We start from the raw sequence: 24950 nt of genomic DNA on the forward strand, positions 1-24950 counted from the left end.
TGGGTAAAAAATAAATTTCTTCTAAAAAAAAACTGGAATAGAACCCGTACGTAACATGTAAATGAAGTGTAACAGCGCAAGAGTGGTTAAAAGCACAAAGCTTAGTCTTCACTTATCCTTCAATAAAATGGGGATAATGAACTCCCCCTTTAGGGTTATCAGGAGAATTAAATTTAAAAATCCACGTAAAGTGTTTATTAACCCAGGCTAAGTAAACCAAAAATGTTTAGCCTGTATATTGTTCTGACTGTTCTGCTTTTTTAAAGAGAAAAACTGTGGGGACAGAGTCCCAGAGAGCAGTTTCCTGGCTCTCGGCCTCACATGGAAAGGTGCTGGCTCAGGTAGTAGATAGCCGTCTGCTGTGACTAGTTGGCCGTCAGCTGTAACCAGGTAGCCAATTAGCCACTGATAGAACTGCCGCGGCTGCGCTGGTGAGTCAGTGAGTCAGTTGGTTGGCAGGCAGAGAAGCAGACAGTAGGTTGTGGGTCGTGTGGATCCAGCCTCCAGGGAGACTACAGTGGTATGACTCCCCTACCTATGGCTCCGTGGATGTTCCTTTTTGGCCTCACCATATCCTGAGTTCTTACGTGGGGAGAGGGACTAGAGACCCCGCAGACTGCCTCGCACGACAAATGGCGCAGCGAGCAGGGTCCCCTGCATGACAAAAACATTTGTTGAAAAACTTCCAGCAACTTACTCAGCCGGAGCTGTATTTTCATGTTGGAATCCAGGTGGTGTTTTCTGGGTTCTTAACGCTATTTCAGCATTCTTTAACTCCTAATGTATCAGAGGTGAAAAAAACAAAAACAAAAAAGGGCCAATTAAAAGTCAGGCTAAAAATACCAACTACCTCTGGTTTGAAACTTCAAATGATGCCGTTTGTGGAGATTCGCACTCTGAGAACATGGCATGGATGAAGCAGCTTTACAAGTTGCTAAAACCTCTCTCCCAAGACAAACTACACTTTCAGCAAACTATCACAAATATATAATGAGCTGCTGATCTATTTTCAGAAACTCTGGATTTCTGTAGGACTCACGAAGTTACTTCACCCACAGTAGAAGACTGTCCTACCATTTAAAAACCTTTAATATAAATGTAAAAACACTATTTTAAAAAGCAAGGTAGGATTAATGTTGAGACTGATGGTGGCAGCAGTTAACACTTCTAGGTACTTACTGTGGACCAAGCACTATGTCCAAGGCTTTACTTTTATTATCATTGTTCATCCTCAACAATAACCCTAAAATGTAGTAATGTTTCCCTTTTTACAGAGAAAGAAATGGAGTCAGAGACATTAGTAATTTGCCTAAAACCATGGAACTCGAAGCCCTGAGAATTGAACATAAACAGCCCAACTTTTTTAAAGCTTACACACTCAACTATTTTTAAATCACCTACAGCTGTTCCCCAATGCCATTTCTACGTACTAGTCAACAGTCTTTCCAGACTGATGTTCGGTTTTAACCTCTTACACTTCACATTCCTATTATTTCACGGCTTTTTCAACTTCTATTTAAGTTTCCCTTATTTAAAACAAACCAAAAAAAAGTATCTTACCTTAACTTTATATTCCCTGTAGCAACCTCTAGCTCTATTTTTACTACCAAGCTGTTAAGTCTCCAAGTCTCTAACCATTCTCTTCATCTCCTTTCCATTCTTCAGCTCAGGCTTCCATCTTTTCAGACCCCAGTACAAATGCCCTAGGGTGGTCGGGACTGTTCAGACTTGGACCCCTGCCTACTGACTCTTGCCAGGCGGGACTCTTATTCAGTGCTCCGCTAATAGTAAACTCCTTGTGGATCCTCAAACATACCCATTTCCTCCCTCCATGCCTTTGCCTGTTATCCTTCCTTCCTCCCAGCCTGGTGGACAACACTTAAGTGTGTTTCAAGACCCAATACAAAGATATCCTACTTTGGACAGATGATAAAAGTGCCCACATGAGCACTTGTATTGAACATATTACCTGACTGACTTAAATCACTCTCTCTAGACTATTGTGTTGTGATCCCAAATGCCTGTTCAAGTGCTCTTCACATAAGAGATCCTTAAAAATACATCCTGAATGCATGGACTGGCAATGACTTCAACAAACCAACTGACACCCACCCCACCCCAGAAAGAGCTTTAATCACCCTACTTATTTAAACTCTTGAGTTATGTACCAAAAATGATGTCTATAAATGATTTTGCTCTCTTACGTTCTACTAATTGCTTATATTTCCCAGAAAGGCTTTCTTTCTGAAGAAAAGGTTTTGGTTTAAATAAGCTTGATAACTACTTCACTAATGGGGTCAGAAGACGTTTTTTTCCCCACGGTAATTCACTAGACCGCACTAATTCCTGTACATTAGAAATAAGAATTTCTTTGATATCTCCCATTAAATTTTCTAACCTCAATTCAGATTTTCTTTTTGCCTAAGGAAACTTTCTTTGACTCATCCTGTACTTCATTTGCTACCTTTATATTTCACCCAATCTTTTATTATTTCATTTACCCTACTCAACTTTGGAGTTGTCTTTTATCTCTAGAAGACTATTAACAAGTCTGGTACGTAACAGGTATTCCCCAAATATTTGTGAATAGAATCACATTGTTAGTGACAATGGATCCTATTACAGCATTCATTTCTTTTTCTTGAGTTTAACTCTATTATTTTGCTAATAAATTTTTCCATATAATTTCATATTTCACATATGAAATTTATCATTTCATGTAATATTTGCTGAGAATCTAAACATTCTCCACAGTCTAAAAGCATTACTAAGATTTTCTTCCTCCTAGAAAAAACATATCTGATAACATATAAAAGAATAAGCAGCAAGGAAACATGGGGTAATACTTAATTCTTATTTAACCAAAGAATTCGTAAATGACTAGGAAATCTGAAAGCAGAAAAATAAAGTCTAAATTCCCTTTAAACATCATACTTTAGAATAGCTATCTTAGTAACACATTTTTATTAAAAACATCACAAAGTATTTTCCAATAGTTGACTTCAAAACACCTATGCAGGTACAAACTTCCAGTTATAAAACAAGTAAGTCTTGGGGATGTAATGTACAGCACAGTGACTATAGTTAATAATACGATACTGTATATTTGAAAGGTGCTAAGAGAGTAGATCTTCAAAGTTCTCATCCCAAGGGGAAAAATTAAATTTGTAACTATGTGTGATGATGGATGTTAACTAGCCTTATTGTTGTGATCATTTCACAATATATATAAATACTGATCATTATGTTGTACACCTATAACTAATGTTACATGTCAACTATATTTCAATTAAAGACACATAAGCACCTTTAACATTTTTACTTAAAATATTATCACTTCATCTACGAAAAGCACAGACCTCAAATAAGCCCACATTAGAAAGAACTAGATATTACAGAATTTCACATGTATTATACATTAGACCATCGGGATAAAAAACAAGCAGAAAGGAGTGCCAGAAGATACTCGCCTTAATACTATCTTTACTTAAGACCTGAGACCAGCAGCTCATCAGAATTTAAGACCTAAAGAGTATAATTTTTATTTAATAACTGACAGATTAAAAAGACATTTTTTTCTATCTGTTCTCCTCTCACATAACCATTATGCCATAGGCACTCTTACGGAACAAAGCAGTTAGCAACATACGCTCGGGTTAGATTACCAGGGTCTGAATCCAAGTTCTTCCACTTAGTAACAAAGCACTCTGCCTGTTTTCTTATTTATATAATGAAGATAATAGTACCTACCTCACAGGGTGGTCAAGAAAATCCCATCTTAGGGTTAATACATATAAATTTTAGGATACTGACTTATCCATAGTAAGCACTCAATAAAAACTAGTAAATATTATTATTATAGCAATTTAAAAATATGTGAACTATATGGTTTTCTTACAGTATGTCTACATTAAACTTTATAATTTAAAAAAAGACCTATTTCCATTTGAAACAAACAAACAACCCCTAGGATAAAATGACTTTACGTTAGTTTACCTGAGCAGTTTCTATTTTCAATTTGTCAATATTGAGAGTGTTTCTCTGTAATCCACTGGCAGCCAATGACAGAAGCTGCTTCAGAGCTTTAATATCTTCTTGTACTTTAAGCATTGCTTTCGAAGACATTCTACTAATCTCTTCTTGGACCTGTTTTTGTTCCTTCACAAATTTCCTTAAAATCAAAACAAAACTGAGTTAAAAAAACAACAACACTGTACCTTTGGTTCCCAACACGGAAAAAGTACATTTACAACAGGCTGGTCAGAGTCTTTAAGTTTCCCTTATTTAAAACAAGGAAAGGTGCTAAGAAAGTAGCTCTTCAGAGTGTTTTAAGAAACAAAAGAAAATTTACCTACAGTTCACATGCTGTTTCACAAAATGGCAGTTACAGAATTTTAATTCCTGTTGTTCTGCTTTCACTCTCATTTCTAAAAGCATTAAAATTTTAACCAAGGTAAAATGTTTAGAAGGAAGAGGATTTGTTCCCCCTAAAATATACTCTCTAGCATTCTTCAAGTATGATTTATCTAATTATATTTGACACACTTACTGGAGATTTTCAACATCCTGGCAGATGACAGAAGGTAGATTTTCATCCTTCAGTGCTTTACTATCCCTAAGAAAAATGCCACAGATGTATTAAAAGCATTGAGATTATAAAAAGCTGACAGTTGAGTTTTACTAGAGTGTGTGTTAAGATACAAGAAAATAAAGCAAGTATGCCCCACTTACAGCTTTCTTGGATGATTTCAAAGTTCTTTATAAAGAACAATAAACTTCCTGACCTATAAAATTACTTTAACAATTCATCTGACATGGAGATTTCTTTTCTAAGAACTCTGGAATCTATGTAAGCGAGTGTGACTAATTGTTTAAGAAAAAAATCAGAAAATACTACAGATTGCATGAGATATTCAACTAACTTCCCCTGGTTCAAAAATTCTATGATTGGCATTTTATTCAGTTAAAAAATATTAAAGCATTCATTAAAGAAAATCTACAAAACTTCATACAAGACGTACACAGTATTTATTATAACTTTCCAATTTTTCCTTCAACAAAATAAGACCTAAGTAATAGCTTTAGAGAATCCTAAATATTTAATGAAGACAGGAATAAGTGAAATTTGACACACTGTAATGGATTCATGAGTTAGATTTCAGTCACAGGTTTGCTGCTACTTCCTGGATATAACCCTAGGCAAATATCAGTCTCTCTAAGCTTCCTCACTAATGTAATAGGGCTAAAATATACACAAGATGTTTGGGAGGAGTCAACCTGATTACTTATTTACAAACGCTTTCTTTAACATAATACAAATTAGGTGAGAAATACAGCAATAATGATTTTTAAACACCTGTATGATGTATACAGAGGCTATCATTCCCCTTCATAATCAGGAAATAAATAGTACTGGTAGAGTAAAACATATATGAAATAAAAATACACACTCACACACATATATTTTCATCTACATATATAACAGGTGCTCCAAGAGTAAAGTGCCATGAGTTATTTAATATTTAACAACTTAAACAAATACACACATATATTTATTTTCATTATTTGGGAAAAGCCAACCACTTCCTAGAAAGAACTGGTTACACATTTTTTTTTAACAATCTTTCTAGAACATATGTTTATTATTTTATTTTCGACAAAAACTAGTTAAATTTTTTTCTAAATACCTATATGGTTTCATTTACTTCCAACCATACCATTTGCCTGCAATGTAATAAATAAAACTCTTTAATAAAAATATTTTTAAAGTTAAATTGTAAACTTACTCTGGTCTTGTTCCTGTTTTATCACCTAGAAAATTCAAGAAGCTTTGTGTGAAAAATAGGTAATACAACAAATTGCAAATACAAGTTTTAAGTGAATGAAAACTAAGACATAAATAGAAACTGTTAAGCACTTCGACTGCCCCTTAAACAGTACGCAATGTCAGGACTTGTCAGAAACTCAAAACACAGCGTGTGACAGAGACATGTTTATGTACCAGTAAACACAGTTATGTGGCTGATTTGCATCAATTTCTTTCCAGGGCAAGAATCTTCCTTTTTCAACTATCTTCCACAAAAAATATTCCTGCCTAGCAGTTTCACTCCTAAGAGCTTGACTTGATACTTTTTAATTCAAGGCCCAATCACTATGGAATACTAAAATATGTCAGATTACCTGAACGTCTCTAAATATTTTACAAAACCAGCAAATCTTTAAAAATGAAGTTTTTAATGTCTGCAGACATATCAACAGCTCTCCATAATAACACCTGACAGTTATCATTAATAGTATACATACATGTAAAAGTAGAAATGTAAAAATGCTCCTTCAGCACAATGATACAGTGACTCACTTTATGCTTTTCCAAAATTTATTTCTGGCTATAAAAATAATAGCTGCTTATTTAAGAAAGCATAGAAAATGCAGAGACACACAAAATTTCATCCCACCAGAGAGCCTCAATAATTCCTTCCAACCTTTTTCTGTACTTACACATACATTTTTAAAAGCAATCAGGATTACCATGTTATACTTCAATATATTTTCTCAGCATGTTCTGAATACTTTCCATGTCAATTAAAATGAATGTAAATGACCAGAGTACATAGATGGTGCAGCTGTATCATAACCTTGTGCCCAACCCTTTCCTTAGGAGATTAGCATTAGAAATAACACTGCTGCAATGAATGTATTTATCTACAAATACTTGTGTACTACTTTATTTGTATTCCAAAAATTAACAGCTCAAAGAGTACGCCAGGGAAGTCTGTTGCATATCACACCAAACTGATCCCAAAAGACAACTGTCCCAATGTACCTTCCCGTCTAGTAGGAATAAGAGTTCCCATTCCATCACACCCTCAACAATGAACACTTTTAAAAAAATTAATCACTGGCAGTATGTAAGTGACAAAATGCCACTTCGTTATAATCTTAATTCATGTTCCTGACAGTCCTAAATGAAGGAAAACATTTATTTCAAATGTTAATTATTCAAGTGCTTTTCTCCTTTTGTGAACTCCCTATTCTTGCTATTTGCACGTTTTTGAGGTATTTTTCTTGACTTCTAAAAGCTATTTCAGCATCAAGTGTACTAATTCTTTGTGTCACACATATCATATTTCATGTGTCTGTTTCTGAAATTAGATTCTTATCATTGTAGGACACATCTCGATTTCAGAAATGTTAAAATGTAAAACAATAATCATTTAGGAATCAAGTGTTTCACTTTCAATTTGTCATTTATCTTTTACCTTTGTCCATGTTTCTTTTTGTTTACCTCTTTAATCCAACTATAATTTATTTTTCCATATTTTCTATTTCACTGATTCTAAGGTGTGTTTTTTTCCCTTTCAAGTTTAACATTTCTGAGACTGGCAGCGATGTTCTATAGACAGTGTCTTAGATTTGTGAGACAGTAATATAAAGTAGGGATTTAATTTTTGTTCCAAGTAGTTCAACTTTTTTACTAACTACTGTATTATTTTGTTATTTCTTTGATATTCCATTTTTATTATATTTTATGAAAGTTACCACGCACACAACCATGTGTATATAAAACTTGGGCCTGTGTCTAGACCACCGCGGACTCCTGACGAGTCCACCCAGCTTTGCCTTAGTACTACCTGTAGATTACTGTAACAGCTGCCTCACAGCTCTCCACATCCATGCTGGCCTTCCTGCACATTATTTCCACATGGCTACTGTCAGCATGCTCTTCTTAAAATCCAAACTTCATCAAGTCACATTATCCAGATCAAAACCCTTTAGTAGATCCCAGCTGTCCCCAGTATAATTACCGAATGACTTAACGTGGCCTACAAGGCCCTTCGTGATCTCTGGAATCTGATCTTTATGTTCTGTAGCTACACTGGCCTTCCAGCAGTTCTTCAAAAGGGTCAAGATCATTCTCATCTCTAGATCTCAATCCATGCTGCCCCCCCCTTCATGGGATGCTGTATCCTACCACTCTTCATCTGACCAAATCCTGACACCACAGGTCCACGCTAACTCATACAACTAACTAGAAAAAAAAGAGAACTCTTTGGGATTAAACAAAAGAATCCCCGGACACATGTAACAGATTAGAGGGAGTTGGGATGTGGTACATGTAGTCATGTAATTTTATTCTATGTGTTCCTTTTGCTCAAGTCTAGCTAAGGCACAATATGAGTAGGACGATGCGAGGAGCAGGAGAATTAACTCCTTACATTTCTCTTACTCCTTTGCCTTAATCTGGTCTTTCTCATGGAGCCTAAAAGCAATCACAATGAAGAGAGAAGTAGTCTCATGCTTAAGTTAAAAGCAGTTGGAGGGTACCAGGCTACTCCAACTGGGTAAAAAGAAATAAGCTGAGTAAAAAGAAATAAAGATAGGATCCTACGTTTAAAAATTAGTCAATTTTCATTCAAAGAAAAATAAACTCAAATTGTATGAGTTTAAATGTATCTTACCAACTTTTAGGAGAGTGATTCACCCTAGAATAAATAGCGTCTCCTTATAATAAAACCCATGTCCAATTTAACAAATATCTTATACAGATATACGGACACCGACTATTTTATACCTTCATCCATTACCTCATTCTAAGTTCTTCAGAGAGGCTCAATGCAATTATGTACATACAAACTCTAGTGAAACATGCTTTCATCAGAAGAGATGTTGCAAAACAAAACAAAAAGTCACACACAGAAACAGCAACAATAAAAAGCTTTACAAATGAACGTGGATTGGCAAATTTTAAAAAGAATATTCAGTATGGCAAGAGCACAGTGAAAAGGGCATTTTCATACTGGTTGGTGGGTAAACTGGTAAAATCTTTCTGGAAAGCAATTTCACAATATACTAAGAGTCTGTAAAATGTCCCTCTCTTTAAGCCAATATTCAATTTCTAGGTATTTGCCCTGAAGAAATAACCACAAATATGAACAACAATTTATAATAAAAGCAAACACTTAGACAGTATTTACTATGTGACTGGCTCTGATAAGGTTTACAAACAATCATCCTCAAAACAACCCCACAAAGTAGGTACTGTTATTTCCACCCACTTTATAGGTACGAAAACTGAAGCACGGAGAAGATAAATAACTAGTGAGTAGCGTCATAAACCTTGTAAACAGTTGAGCCAGGATTTGAACCCAGGCAATTTAGCTTCAGAGTTGACACTCTTTAAACTACAATACGTTGCCTCTCCCTATGAAGATGCCCAATATTGATACTTCCCAGAATAAAAGAACTAGAAATAAACACTAAATTATCATATATCCATTCATAAAATTGATATTAAGCAGCATTAAAGTATTTTGGAAGAATTACTGACATTTACAAATACTTGTGATATGTGAGAAGAAACAGGTTTCAAAACAATATATCATGATCCCAAATAAAAAAATATACGATACATACATTAAGATAGCCACGTGAAGACACAGGCACATACAAATATGTTTTCTACAAAAACAAAATCTTAAGTGCACAACACACAAAATACTTTAAATATTATGCAAAAAACTTAAAAGTAAATGAATTTATAACTAACGGTCTTCCAGACATAGGAATTTAAGTCCCCTCAACAGGACAGTTAAAACACAAAAAGACTATAATGTTCCTTACTCTTTTTATCTGATGAGCTGCTAAAATCTATGCCACCAAGGCCTTCATTGCCTGCAGTTGAAGTCGCTGCTGTGGTTCCCAAAGTCAAGCCTAGAGCATTCTGTCCAAGTCCTACAAATAAGCCAAACATCATTTACAAAGTTCACGGAAGTCTTTATAATCATTTCTCCTCCTGACCAAAGCACTCAAATGCTCTTAAGCCAGATCCCAGATTTTCTTCATACTTGATTTAGGCAAATAACAAAAAAAAAGTCTAGAGCATGCTCTGGACAAAGACTAATAGGCTTATTTGGAGTCAATGGTGTATGTAGTTTGGATGATGTGGTTTTTCTTTATTAAAAGGCTCAGTGTACCCATTAATTTGACATATGTGGACACTCAATTTTTTTAGTTGTTTTTAAACCCTCTCTACAAAACCAGTTTTAGTTTATATATTTTCAGGTGAATATATCATATTTTCCAATCATTGTTTGGAATTATATACTTTTAATATAATCTAGTATTGGATGTATTCATTAACTCAATAGGTAGACTCCTTTCACATTGTATATATATATATCAAATCATGCATACTTTAAATATCTTGCAATTTTATTTGTCAATGATACCTCATTAAAGGTGAGGAAAAATAAATAAATAGATAAATATCTAGTATGAATTTATAAGATTTTAGTATAATGTAAAGCAAACAGTTTCACTATGAATAAAATTTAAAGAACTGATAATTAGAAGTCCTACAGTTCAAACATCAAAATTTCATACTCCCAAGTTCTTTTCATAAAACTAAAAAAAAGTAGAGTTCATTTACATAAAGCCTACTTCACTGATAAAAGGAATTAAAGGGCCTAAATATAGCTAATCTTAAGTCATTAATATATACTTGTGAATCAAGTAGCAGAATTTCAAAAAGCTTGTATTGGTAAACCATCTAAGTCCATACATTCCCAAGCTGAGACTACTGTGGTTCTTAGACAAGGTGCTATTTACTTTAAAAACAGAAAAAAAACAGTAGTATGTACTGAGCAGAGCATGGGATAACTGAAAACTGGATTTAAATCCTGGCAATGTATGAAAAAATATAGCTAAATAAATGTTACTAATTTTAACACAGATAAAATTAAGCATTGAATATTGTGTCTAGAGCTAAGAAAAATCAGAAGCGATGTAAAAAATCAATAACAAGACACAAAAACAACCCTTTACCTCCCCTTTCTATAATGTTTGTGTTTCGCTCTCACAGGACTTTTTGGGAGAGATGTTTAAATATTTATCCTGCAAAGAAACGTATTTTATAGGCATCTGGTGACTTGGTTATTAGAAAATATTTTCAATACCTATAAAGTTAGACAATAACGACAAAGGTATTTGAAATATCAATGCAAATTTCAACACTACAAATTTCTATACGTTATCCTGACCAACTCCTTTTCTCCCTTTGTACTGACGTGGAATTTCTCCATTAAATGTCGTATCTGAATAGAGGGCACCAAAGAATGACAGCTTTAACAGCAAACATCATGTCATAGTCCTTCATGTCTATCACAAAACCAAGGAAAGCATTACATACATATTAGGTGCTCAGTGAAACTTCTGAAATTAAATAGTCATTATAAATTAAATTAACCTGAGTGTTATTGGAAATTCTGTAATTTCAACATGTACCAACTTTTCCTAATCTGTAAATAGTTAAACAGAAATTCTTGCTGATATGTTATTATGTGAGGTAATTATACAATTTCTTCAAAGAGGAGGAAAGCTTTTCTCACTCGTACAAGGCCCCACTGGTTTTCTTATATGCCATTAGCTATAGCCAGTGTTCAAAACATCTGCTGAATCCTTAACAGGAGGTAAATTTCAAAGTAAGCCTGAAATGAGAAATCAACCTGAGATATAAAGCATGCAGTGTTCTCTGCCAGGTGAACTTATACTTCAGTATTTTGCCTGACTATATTAGTTATTTAATATTTGTATTTTAAAATCTTATCTTCAGAGCATGCTAATACCTCTTCCTGATGTCTACAATGGAAAGCCATTCCTAGAACCGGGGCTTAAAAGGCCAAGGTGTCCTACAATGAATGTAGACACAAAATGATCCAAGACCACTCAACTTTTTTTTTTATTAAAAAGACAGGTTTCTCTAGAAACTTTACTGACTCTTTAAACAGGTCCCTCTTTGTTTTTCTAGTCAGTCAATATTGAGAAACAGGAAAATTTATTTCTAAAATATGGCTAAGAGGTCCAATTATGCATGAAAAACATTATAATTCAGTTTTCATACTAAAAGGAAAACACACAGGTTAACAAGACAAAGTGATCTGCTCAAAATGCCAAAATAAAGCAAATTTAAACATAAGTATTTACTACTTCTGGAGAGTAAATACCATCATTTACCTGATGTTGCTGTGTTTGCACTCTGGAAAAGTGAACCTCCCAAACCAGCGAGGGCTCCCCCTAAGGAAAGGCCTGTTGATGCAGTCGTAGTTGTGGCTGTCGTTCCACCCAAATTATTTAGGGTGAACCCTGTGGATGCTATGAAAAGTGAGACTGTAAGCCTTCAAAAGGAAACACACTTCTAAGAACACCACAGAAAATACAAAACTTTCTTTAAAAACAAAAAACAAAATAAAACTGATGTCCATGATAAGACTAGATGTTGGGAAAAACTACTCAATAAAGATAAAATTATATATACTTCAGAATAAAGAGCAAAAGTACCTTCAAAGCAAGAACCAGTGACAGAGAAAAGGACTTTGGATAATGTAATTACAGGATGGTATCAGGTAACTGATTTTAGACAGCCTCAGAGTTTTCAGCCCAGGCCACCAACTCCACCTTCAAATTTGAATGAATCTAAGCCAGGCAAGGTTTGTGCAAAGTCCTTATCCTTCCCTGTCACCAAAATGCTCTTTGAAAACAAAGTAGATATTGACAGTTTTACATTTAACCTCTTTCAGCCTTTCCCCTGCTTTGCTCTGTAAAGACCAACTTCCAAGATGGCCTCTTGCTTCTTTAAAGCCCAATCCTGATCTTTTTCACAATCAGTAATTTAGGCCAAAATTGCTGAATGACTGAAATAAAGTTTCCCAAACTGAAGTTATCTTTAATAAAGGTGGATACCTTTGTTCACTAACCAAATAAAATTAAAACTGAACCATAAAATGCGACTTTCTCCCATTCTACCTCACCTGCTGGGGTTGATGTCAGAGCAGACGAAAGAGTAAGACCACTAGCTGAGGTAGAAGTAACAGGCAGAGTAAACGGTGTGGCAGACGCTGCAGGCTTACTGAATCCTAAACTGAAGCCTGTTGTAGAAGCAGATGTAGTGGCTGGCGTTCCTGTGGGGGTAAAAAAAAACCCCTTTTACCATAACTGTGTACGTATTACACCATCACTCAGGATCCCTAAAAGTTTGTGATCCTACTTCTTCTAGCTAGCATAAGGACATACTTGTGTATGAACAAGAGATAAAAATATAAATGTTGGGACCAAATTAAAGTGAATACTGAAAAGATGGCCCTGTGAATTAAGAAAAGCAAAAGAAAATTCAATCAATGTGGTAATACTGAAATCCATCTTCAGTTGTACCGTGAGATTGACCCACAACAGCATTTATCCTTCCTTTCCTTTACACTCAGGAGAAAAATAGTCCCTCTTCTCCCAGACTATTTAAACGACCATTTTTGCTGCTCAAATTCCCCTCTTCCTTCTGGCTTCTGTGTTTCTGTCATCTCCCAGCTCTCTTCGTGCTCTTCACTGTGCCGCTCCACTCAGTTCACTTTTATAGACCTCCTTCCTGCGTTCACTTCTTAAATGATACCCCGTATGGTTCCCTTCCTGCTCCCTTACTTCCTGAAAGATCTCACCTCCTTTCATAATGTCAACTATAGGCACATGGGTCAAAATCTACATCTACCTGAGTTTGAATTGGCTGTCTCTACCTGGATGTCCACTACCTTTCTCCCTATAAAAAAACTTTCCTAAACCCCTCACCGTGGTCAATTCAGTTGCCCAAGCCAGAAACCACAATCCTCCTTGACACACCTTCTGTCCCCTGCATCCCCTGGTCACAAATCCTGCCAGTTCTACTTGAGACATAGCCCAGGGATACAGGCATCCTCAAAACCTTAGTTCAGGCCATCTCTCAAGAACTATTACAGTAACTTCTTAATTTGTTTCTCTGTTGTCAGTCTCCTCCAACCTCTAATCTATTCTTGGAATTATCTCAGTTACTTAAAAAGAGAGAGAGAGAGAGAGAGAGAGAGAGAGAGAGAGAGAGAGAGAGAGAGAACAAAATATCTTGGTGATTCCCCAACTTAAGGTTCCTATTAGCTCTACACTGTCTCTAAAATAGAATCTAAACAGTCGGCACACAACCACCTTGCTTATTATCTGGTCCCAACCACTCCTCAGGTCTCCTCTCCCTACCATTCCTACCCGTGAATCCTAAACTCCAGGAATACAGTATTTTTCCTATTTCCGTGGATCCTCTTATGACCGGGTCGTTGCACTTTCCACTCCTCCGTCTAGAACAATGTTTCCTGCCCCCAAAATGAACTCCAACCCTCTTCTTCCTTGGTGCCTTTCATATATGTTTTAGAGCATGTATCTGACTACATGAGAACACGTGACTACACCCACCTGTTCCCTTCACCTCACAACAGACTGAATGTCTTGCCCTCGCACTCAGCAGTTCCTGATATTGGCACCATCCCCACCAGCAGTGCCACCATCAAATCAACAGCTCATACTCAATGTTCAAGGCATTATGTACACCCAAGGCCAGTTAAGAAGTAGTAGCTGAGCAAAAATGTAAAAGAAGTATGAATGACCTGCATTTTGGCTTCTCCTGTAATCACTAAGCAAAAAGAAGCCAAAAGTATGCTTCTGGATTGCCTTAATCAAAACTGGAAATTCCTGCCAGAATACAGTACTTTGAAATCATGTATGAGTTCTACAATCCCAGAAATTAAGAGGATCCAAATGCTTGCCCTGTAGCCAATCCTGCAAAACTCTGGTGGTAAATAGATGTGTTTTCTGTTGATAACAGGTAAGTACATCCAAGTGAAGACAGTCCACCAATCTTTAATTTTAAATTAATTTAATTGTAATTGATTTTCCTCGATGCCCTTTCATTATTTCATTTCCTTTCACAGTATTTACTGTCATACAGATTCAAGGCAGGCTATCATCCTAATTATTTACATTCCTTTCGGCATATAACTATAGAAAACTATGAAGCTGTTGAGATGAAAGGGAATCTTAAAACTTGTTATAGTCCAATACCCTCATTTTAAACAATAACAGCTGCCAGATATGACTAAAGCCTCACAACTATTTAGAGGTACAACCGGGGCTTAATTCCAAGACTTCTGGCCTACAGTTTTTCCACTAGAAGGACCTGAATGACTGAAAAATGTATTGTGAAATAAATTTCCACAGAAAATCCATTTCTGTATTTTGTTGCATTAAAAAGGGACTATATAGTTAACTAATTTTTTAGAAATACTCAAATGCTAAAAAGTTCTTTAATAAGTCAGCATCTCTGATCTTTATTCAGTTCCTCACATGCTTCCTTCTATACTCCAGCTCTGTAAAATGTTACGAAAGAGTAGAAAACCACAGATCTGGGATCTTTCCTCAGAAATTCTTACCCAGCATTAATCCTGTAATTATAGCTGTTGCTACTCCTGGGGACAAAAGAGAAATAAAATTTAATGGAATATGACATTTTTTATGTTTGTCATAAGGGTAAAACTTGGAATCACCCTCAGGGAGTGAGAACACTGCTAATAAGACCAATAGGTATCACAATTTTTTCTTGCATCATACCACTAATATAAGCATTCTTCCTATAGCACTGGTTTCCATATTGCAAGCTGTACATAATTGGATTAATTAGGGAGTAAGGCTTGTAAAATGCAAACAACTATTGCTTATAACAAAATTAGGCTAGGAGGAAAAAAACCTACTCCAGGCAAGACACCGGCACACAGAGCTGTCTCAAGAAGTTCTGTGGCTGGGCTCAGATTTACTCCCGAACTTCTTTCATTTTCTATGTGTGGCTGTGAAAAGCATTACAATCAAAGCTAGAAGGTCATTGCAAAAGGTGGTAACAGAGACCAAGAGGCTCCGAGGGTAGAGAATAAAGAATAAGGAAGCAACTCCAGTGAAACATAGTTTTAGCTTATAGCAAAAAACCTGTAAGTATTTTTTAAAACTTTTTATTATTAAAATGTCTACCTTTACCTCTTGCCCTTTTCCCAGTGAAACAATGGTTTCAATAATACAACAATTTAGATAATAATACAATAATACAACATGTTTTAGGAATGTAAATTGCTACAGCAAAACAGGATGCTGACTGTCCTATTTATACTAAATTAATGTCAAATACCAAAATGGAAAACTTGATTTAACAATCTTCACTAAGGTAAAACACTGCATTATACAATCTAATGTAAACATTTAAATTATTTAATTCATTATGTTTAAAGAGCTATAACTTCTTTATATCTTCTTTAATTCCTTAAATGTGGTGTGTGTGGGTTCCCTCACACTAAAGTAGATCACCACTGATGACTGGGCCTATCACTGGCCCTTAATTCCACATCCCTGTATTTCTTTTCACCTTAGTATCTACCATTTTTTAGGTCCACCATCAATGATGATCCGTGTAAAGGGACGAGACAGAGTACAGAACCTGAAAAGGGATAAAATCCCAAATCTACTCCCTGCCAATGTGGCAATCCTCCTTACCTGTATTTGTGCCTCCTAGAGTGAACCCAGTGGCAGCTTTAGATCCAAAGAGTCCGGTTCCGAAACCACCTGAAGAAGCAGATGTAGTGACTGGAGTCGTGGTGCTTCCGAGAGTTCCAAAACTGAGCCCCACAGAAGGGGTGCTTGTTTATTAAAAAAAAAAAAAGAAAGAAAGAAAAAGAAAAAAAAGACAAACACAAAATAAAGTCTAGTAGGGACAATATTTACAGAAGAAAAATGAAAATTAAGTCTTCAAGATTAATTATTTTCTTTCATTTAACACATCCTATATATCTCCATAGGATACAAAAGGAATTAACAATTTGAACCAAATTTAAGTATTTTTCAGTTCTCTTTAAAAATAAATTCACATATAAAATTAGTCTTTAAAAATACATTAACATCCTTCAAGAGAAGCATAATCTAGAGCAATCAGGATTTCAGATCCCAAGTAATCACAGACAGGACCACACATATTCCTCTTTCACCCATTTGATTTGAAAGCAAGCATATTTTAAAAGAGCCATAAGGAAATCCTTGAATGTGGATGACTTTCCTTTTGAACTCATGCGCAGTTCACATTACTAAATCCATTTGTTCTTCTTCCCTAACTACCACACTAATATAAAGAACGTATGACGTACCCAGAAATAGAAAAGGTATTCTAAGTTGTCGTCACCACCTCTCCTATGCTACCACACTAATATGCATGGGATGGGGGTGGGGGTAGGTTTTTCTGCCACAGAAAAAGCAGTAAGAAGGACTGAGGGGAGGGAGAGGGATAAGAACAAACATAACCTGGCAAGAGTAAAATGCAAAGCAAAATTATGCGCTATTATCAAGAGTATGTGTTCATCAGCAGAAATCCTCTCCAGAGAGTTTTTCAAACCTTAAAAAGAGCAACTGATAATAACAAGTGATGTGAACAAATTTCACAACTTTTCAGCTATTCTTACCAAGACACAGAGGCTCCAACTTGCTATAGACAGGTGGGAGATTTACGGAAATAGGGGGAAAAACCATGACAACTTGACAATTCAAAACTTACATAGGCGTGTTAAGAGAAGTAACAACATGTGTAACATAACGGGAAATCCCACTGATCCTATATATGTATCTTCACTACTTCTCTCCCTGCCCTTCCATACACATATAATCACCAGGAGAAAACCCAACGTCAGTTTTTAAAAAGTTTAAAAGCCTGGGGTATCTCGATTTCAGGGGAAGGCAGTAGTGCTATGTCTGGGTTCCAGTACCGGTTCCCATGTGCTGATACCTGTGACACTACTTAATAACAGTACCCACTCATTTTGTAAAGATAAAGAGGTTACACAGAGCGAATTAACTTCACTCAATACATGATACTAAACACATCAGAGACATGGTATTATGCCTCAAAAATCAATCAGGTACAATTTGAAATCAATCGTCAACACACTGAGTAGGAAAAAGAGGGCATACCGTAATTGTGTCTTAGTTTACCACTAATTTTAAAAATGACATGTCATGCAAGGACTCTGGTCCTGCTCCCCACACAGGCACACAGGACATGGTGAGGCCAGAAGGAAGAATGGAGCCATAGATAGGGGAGTCATACACTGTACTCTCACTGGCGGCTGGGCTGGAGACACAGGAAGTAGGAGCCACACGATCCGCAACCTGCCGTCCGCTCTGCCAACCAACCAACCCCACGTTACCTGCAATCCGCTAGCTAACCACACTTACTGGCTGCAATCTGCAGTCCGCTTCTCTGCCGAACAACCCCTTGCTAACTGCATTCAGCGCTTGCTAGCTCAGCCACGGCAGTTCTCTCAGTGGCTAATGGCTGACCAGTTACAGCTGACGGCCAACTAGCCACAGCCAAGGGCCATCCGATCACAGCTGATGGCCATTTACTACCCGAGCCAGCACCTTTCCACGTGAGGCCGAGAGCCTGGAAACTGCTCTCTGAGACTCTGTCCCTACATGATACCTAGGAACACGTGTGTGTGCCCTGTTGTATGAAGTACAGGGAGGGGGCTGTCAGCGCAGGGCTACAAGGACTCACTGACAAAGTGCAGATCTTTAAACACTTAATAAACTCAATTTGAAAGGTATTTTAAGAAATATTATTGGTAAATTTTGATGACATCAAATTAAGGAAATATGCTCTCCTTCCTCCCAAACAAATCCCATTTTTTACTGCTAATCCATAAACATACAAAAGATATACAGTGAAAGTGTGTATTTTTAGGCAATTAAAACATTTACCATTTTTTGACAAGATACCTGAAGACACAATGAAGTGTTGCATAACTGAAGTTGAAAACATTACCAAAGAAATACATCAAAGTGAAACCTTCTTACTCTACCAGAGAACAAAAGAGAAATGTCTCTGTGGCAGAGAAATTTACTTACTTTAAAAAAACAAAAAGTGACCCCAGACCTGACCAATTATTGCCAGTATTATCTGCCAATGATTCGACAGGATGTGTAGTAGAAAAGCCAAGTTGACATCAGCAGGTCAGGAATGTTATTTTAACTTCCCCAGCTTGCCTTACTGTGGACTTAGGAGATGACGTAATAGCTAACATTTATTGAGCACTTACCAAGTGCCAGACATGATGCTAAATATTTTATATGCTTTATCTCATACAACAACTCTCTGAGATAAACATATTATTATTCCCCTTTTCCAAAGGTGGGAACTGAGACATGGAGAGTAACCTCCCCAGAATGAGACCAAATCACCAAGTGGAACCAGGGGCAATCAGGCCTCCAAACCAGTATTGCAGAGAGATGTTAGACTGCTTCTCCTTTTATTAATTTATCCAAGCCGTTCTAAAATGTGTGTAAAATTTTCTAATTTATTACCAATAAATAACTCATTTATCATTCAGCAAGTACTTATTAAAGCCCTTCTTATGGGCCAGGCACTGTCATAGGGACTGAGCACTGAAGATGGAATAATTAACACTCACAGCCTGCCCTCCGGAAGTTTCCAGCCAGTGAGAGACACAGATTGATCAATCATTCAACAAATATGTACTCAGCTCCACTATTCTACTGGAAAAACTGTGTGAAAAGGTCTCCACCATCATGGAGCATACATTCTATTTCTGGGATCAGACAATAAACAAGTCAACAAAAAGATACTGAACTGATTACAATTGTGGTAAGTGCTATGGTACAGGGTGCTACGAGGATGGACAGCTCTCCTGCACTGAGAGGTCAGAAAAGGTCTCTGGGGAAGAAACATGCGAGTCCCAAAAGTAGGCATTAGCTTGGCACATGGGTAAGGAGGTGGTAGAGGAATTGCAAGCAGAGGAACCCGCCCTAAAGTGTGATGGGGTGTGGCCAAGCCCACCTCGGGAACTGAGAAAAGAGCCACAGTGCTAAAGCAGTGTTTTTGAAACTAACAGCAGGACCCATCAGAAGGTATAAAAATCAATTTAGTAGATCCTAACAGCATTTTAAAAAAATGAAATGCAACAGAATAGAAAATATCAAAGTGTATCACATGAGATGCTGGTAAGTATCTTTCTCTGAAACATTGTTACTTGTGTTCCTGAACTGGGTGACAATATGTTATTTTTTACAGTGGGTCTGGACCACTGAATTGGAGCAAACTGAAACCATGGGCTCAGGATGAGCCAGCCTAAGAGGTTCCAGGTTATTTGGGTCGTGTGGACCGTAGCAAGATGGATTTTTACTTCATTCCAATGATAGTGGAAAATCATTGAAGGGAGGCAATGCGAATTTAAAATATATCAACCTGGCTACAATGTAGTAAAAAAAGAGACATAAAAGTAGATTTTTGAGACAGCGATGGGGATTTCATTGAACTAATCTAAGTAGGAGATGAGGGAAGCAGTTCTCATTTAACAAGAGAAAGGTCGCCGGTTGAAACCCTGGCAGGAATTAAGTACTTTCGGAAGAACGTAGGCTTCGGGAGAGCAGGACCCTCACTTATCTTACCACCCACAACAGAGCCTAGGAGTGTGTCCAGTAAACATGTGCTCCACAAATGACAAGAGCTTGCAACAGGGTGGTAGCACTGGAAACGAAGCGAATAGAAAACGAAGAACTCAAACTACCAGGCCTCGCTGACTAAGTGTGCAGAGTGAGAGAAAAGGAGGTACGAAGGAAAACTTCCAGGTGTCTGACTGCACTGTGCAGCCCGGGGCTCCCACCTCCCTTTGACACACAGACAACGCTGAAGGGATTTCTGTCTCTTTAATCTACAACCACAGTCTTCAAGCCTCACGAGACATCTTGTAACTCACCCTATGGTTTAACGAACTCCTCCACCTTCATCTTCGAAATATTTCGTTCTAAGGTTTAACTCTGTCTTCGCTAAAATGATCTATTACTATTTCAATTGCCTCTTTCTGGACTTCCCGCTCCCCAAATTTGTGTCACCGTTAGGGTGTAGCAGACTACACACGAACGATGCCTGTTACCTACGTCTTGCCATTTAATCACGGCCGTGTGTCGCTAAAACACAACATCCCCACTTTACTAACTTGCATCCCGTCCAAAATTAGCGCCAATAAATGCTGTAGAACGTATTTAAAACAAATAAACAACAAGGACAGACGGGGTCCCACGAGGCACAAGGACTTGAAAGCTCCTTAAGTACAAAATCATGAATGCACTGTAACGTCTTTAAACCGTATGTCCTGCGATGGAATCTGAATTATCCGGGAGAAACTTTTATTTGTCTCCTGCTTAAAACGTTCTATTACTTGCTGTTTCCAAAACCCCGCGCAATAAGCCACAACTCCCTTCGTTCGCCCAACATTCATTCTGTGCCTCGGACGACGAACCGCTAGGACTCGGATGGGAAAGCCCCGCCGGACCCCACCCGCGCGGAACACCGCACGACCCACGGCGGACCCCGGGGACCCCCCAACCCCGCGACCGGCCACGCTCCTCTCAACCAGGCCGGCGTCGGGCCCGAGCCGGGCAGCGAGAGGGGAGGCCTGCGGAGCTGGCGCCGGGCAATTCCTCTTCTCCGAGCCAGCGGGGAGCGAGGCGGGACCACCCCGCGGAGGCCCCGGGCCCGGAAGTGCGGTTACCTAGACGCCCCCGTCCCGAAGGAGAAACCGCCGCCTGTGCCGGTCCCGCCGGCGGCCACGGTGGTGGAGCCCAGCGTGCCGGTCCCGAAGGAGAACCCCGTCGACATGACTGCCCGGGGCTCCGCGCCGTCAGCAAGCGGAAAGGAATCTGGGACGCGCGTCTCTCCTCAAAGCCGAGGCGGGCGGCACAGCATCGTTCTCGCCCAGCCCGGACCTGCCCGGCGGGAACCTCAAACCCCAGCAGCAGCGAAGATAAGGCCTGGGGGGGGCGGAGCAACCACGCAAGAGCACCTTCCGGCGCTGGGCGCGCGCACGCAGCCCACCGGAAGCGAGACCGCCGTGCAGGGAACCCTGGGATGCGGGGTGGGGTCGACGGGTCGCGCAGAGCACCCTGGGACAAGGCGGAGTTGGTGCTCTGCTTACTCACTTTAAAGGCTGGCTTACGGATTTCTAGACAAACGGAACCATTTCGCTTTTAAGCAGACGTAATCTGTACTCTATGGCTTTCGAAGCTCAATTGTCGCTTATATCCTTGCTTACTGCCAAAAACGATGAGCAGAATCTCGGAGGTGAAAGGGTCCTGTTGAGTATGCCAAGCCCCTCTTGCAGAGAAGGAAGCGCTTTTAGGCTTTCGGTGGCTGCCACCCCTTCACGCACGGCGACTGTGCCTGCTTCCTGAGCATCCCCGTCTTGCTCCATGGCGAGCGGAGCTGATGCCCCGACCCCGAGGAAGTTGAGAAGTGCGTCCTTTTGTGGGTGGCGTAGGCCGCCCTGCTCGCTGTGCTGAGCAAACAACTGGCCGAGCCCCCTGGATGTCCAAGAATGGAGTCAAGTCTACAAAGGGTGTCAGCGTAAGAGTGTGAGACGCCGCGGGCCGCCACCGCTTCCTCCCGAGTTTGCGGCGCTCGGACGCCACGGTGCCAGCGGCTAGAGGAACTGCCAAGGGGAAGGGATGAGAAAACGACGGGAACAAGTACAATATAAGGTGATAATTTAAGGGTTCTAGGAGCAACCCTTAAACCTAAGAAAAATACGGGTTCAAAGGAAAGATCCCCTCTGGCGGAAGGATCCGGAAAGGCTTCCAGGCGGTGGTGCGTGTGAGATGCTGCCCTTGGAATGTGGATCTTCCGTTTTCCATCAGGGATTGTTCCATTGCTCCTGCAGATGGTTTTCCTACCAACGCGTTCTTCCCGTAAAATGAATCCCGTAGCAACCACCAGAGTTGCCTTCCTAACACAATTCTCACCTCCACGCTGCTTGGATAAAAAAAAAAAAAAACTCGGTGGTTCTAGTTTGGCGCTCGGCGCCACCCACGTGACCGACATCACTCACCTCGCAGCTCACAACTGCCCTTAATGTAGCACTTTGTACTGTGTTGAGCTTGGGAATTGCCCCCTGCTGTGAGCTCAATTGTGTCCCTCCAAAATTCATTCAAATCAGAGTGGTTTGAGTTGTGCCGCGGTAACCCAAAAACGTCCCACAGGAGCACTGCAGACATGGAAACCGCAATGTCTGATGAACAGTATTACAATCTACCACATGCCTCTAGATGGTTGGTCCTTAAGGACCCTTTCTCAGACGATTTCTGTTTGTCCTGTTAGCAAAAAGAAAAGACATCTTTATGTCCTATTTAAGTAAAACTCCAATGAAAGCAGTATCTATAAGCCCAATTACTTGGTTATTAAATTGAAGAGTAGAGAGTAAAATGGTGATAACAATTTTCATGCCTATTTATGCCTAAAACCTATGCAGCCAGGCAAAACCATGGAGCACTGGTATTTGGCTTTACCTTCCTTACCTAGTGTGAGTGACATCCTATTGTAAAGGAAGTTCCAAATACTCCTCTTTGACATTATGGAACCTGAACTGTATATCAATTCTATGTGGATTATTGCTTTCCACAATGAAGCAAGTTATTCAGATTTCTAAATTCTATGGCAAGCCACTTTGCTTCCTCCTGGCTGTTTGTATATTGTGAGAATTCTGGTAAGAAATCCCATCTTTTGCTGTTACTGGCTATATAATGACGTTAATGTCATAATCAGAATTGAATTATCTGAAATGAAATAGCACTATAATTTTAATTTCGGTTTGCATTAAAATATCTAAATGGGCTTGCTTTGATGGTATGCTCAGATCAGGTTAACCCTTTGAGAAGTATCAGTTGAAAGGCTCTGACACAGAACGGAAGTTGCAATCTGAAGTTTTATTTAAAGGGATCTGTAATACGTATGGTCTGATCCTATGAAATATCCAAGAGAAGATTATCCTTTAGAAACTATATGTAACCAGTTGCCCTCTATCTTGAATTTATTCTCAGAACGGGTCTAAAATCCCATTAAATTTTCAAAAGATCCAACAATAAAATTTATAGAGCGATCGATCAATAATGAAAATGTGCAAAACGTTAACAATTCGTGACTCTACAAGGTATATTTGTTGTTCAGTTGTACTCTTCCAACTTTATTTTGGTATGAAATTTTCAAAATAAAACATTAAGGGGGAAGCTAAAGCTAATACCAAAAGTTTCCAACCAAGGATCAGAATAGTAATGACTGGTTTCCTGATGAAGTTTTCACCTATAACCCAAGAAAAAAATGGAAGCAATATAGGGATTTGCCACGAAGCTAAACATATTTAATTCAACATGTGGTCATTTATTTTGAAATTATGTCCTTCCTGTTGGTGAGGGTGGGGGGCGGGAAATGAAAAAGTTGCTTAATACTGGATAAAGATAAGCTCTGGAAAAGAAACTTGGCAATGTCAAAAAAAATTAATGAAGGACGCTATCTTGTTGCCACCAATTTTCCTTTTTCCTTAAAAAAAAAAAAATCCCACTTTTGTTTAAGGTGGCACACTAACCAGATAAACGACTGCATATCCCAGTTTCTTTTGCAAGTAAATGTGGCTAATTAGATGTCAGTGGGAGACATGAGATAAGATTTCCAGTGTGACTTATTTAGAAGAGGAGGTAACTGGCATTCTCCCTTCCTACTGCCTGGAACTTAGGCACGTGACTGGGTCTCCAACAGCCATCTTGGACTGTGAAGAACTTAAGAACAGAAGTCATATGCTAAGGAGGGTGTAGCAGAAAAATAGTATAAATGTAGGTACTTGATGATATCATAGAGCCAGCATACCAACTCTGGTCTGCTTACCCTCACATCTCTTTCAAATGGGATAAAAATTGCCTTCTGTATTGTTCAAGCCATTATAGTTGGGTCTCTATTATTCATAGCTAAATTTAGTATGTCATCTGGAGTAGGAATCCACACTAAAAGATGCATGTGTTACTGCGGAAACATTTTACATGTGTTAATGAATATCCAAGATGAACCAAGTTCCAAAATATCTATAGGACTGGAATATAACAATAAAAGCAACAACAACCTGTTATCTAATTGTTTTGAAACATGCTATCAGAAGGGCAATGGTCAGCTTCTAGTCTCCAAAAAATGGGCACCAAAGAGGAAGAATTTATCTGCATTTATTCTTTTCATCTTTCAAGGAAAC

The 24950-nt window shown here is 38.4% G+C and overlaps 1 protein-coding gene across 3 annotated transcripts in view; it reads right to left on the bottom strand.

Annotated features, from left to right (window-relative positions):
* NUP58 (nucleoporin 58) overlaps positions 1–21758 on the bottom strand; it is a 53938-nt gene extending 32180 nt beyond the window's left edge. For all 3 annotated transcript variants that reach the window (XM_081046795.1, XM_081046793.1, XM_081046794.1), the window contains exons 1-9: positions 21438–21758; positions 16378–16520; positions 12807–12956; positions 12013–12150; positions 9622–9732; positions 5787–5811; positions 4550–4615; positions 3997–4171; positions 698–777 (exon numbers count right to left, since the gene is read on the bottom strand). In XM_081046795.1, the coding sequence (XP_080902921.1) occupies positions 698–777; positions 3997–4171; positions 4550–4615; positions 5787–5811; positions 9622–9732; positions 12013–12150; positions 12807–12956; positions 16378–16520; positions 21438–21544 (995 nt within the window). In that variant the 5' untranslated portion in view covers positions 21545–21758. The remainder of the gene's footprint in view (positions 1–697; positions 778–3996; positions 4172–4549; positions 4616–5786; positions 5812–9621; positions 9733–12012; positions 12151–12806; positions 12957–16377; positions 16521–21437) is intronic.
* Between the last annotated feature and the right edge of the window lie 3192 nt (positions 21759–24950).

The sequence above is a fragment of the Rhinolophus hipposideros genome (assembly GCF_964194185.1).
Source record: "Rhinolophus hipposideros genome assembly, chromosome: 4".
NCBI lineage: Eukaryota > Metazoa > Chordata > Mammalia > Chiroptera > Rhinolophidae > Rhinolophus > Rhinolophus hipposideros.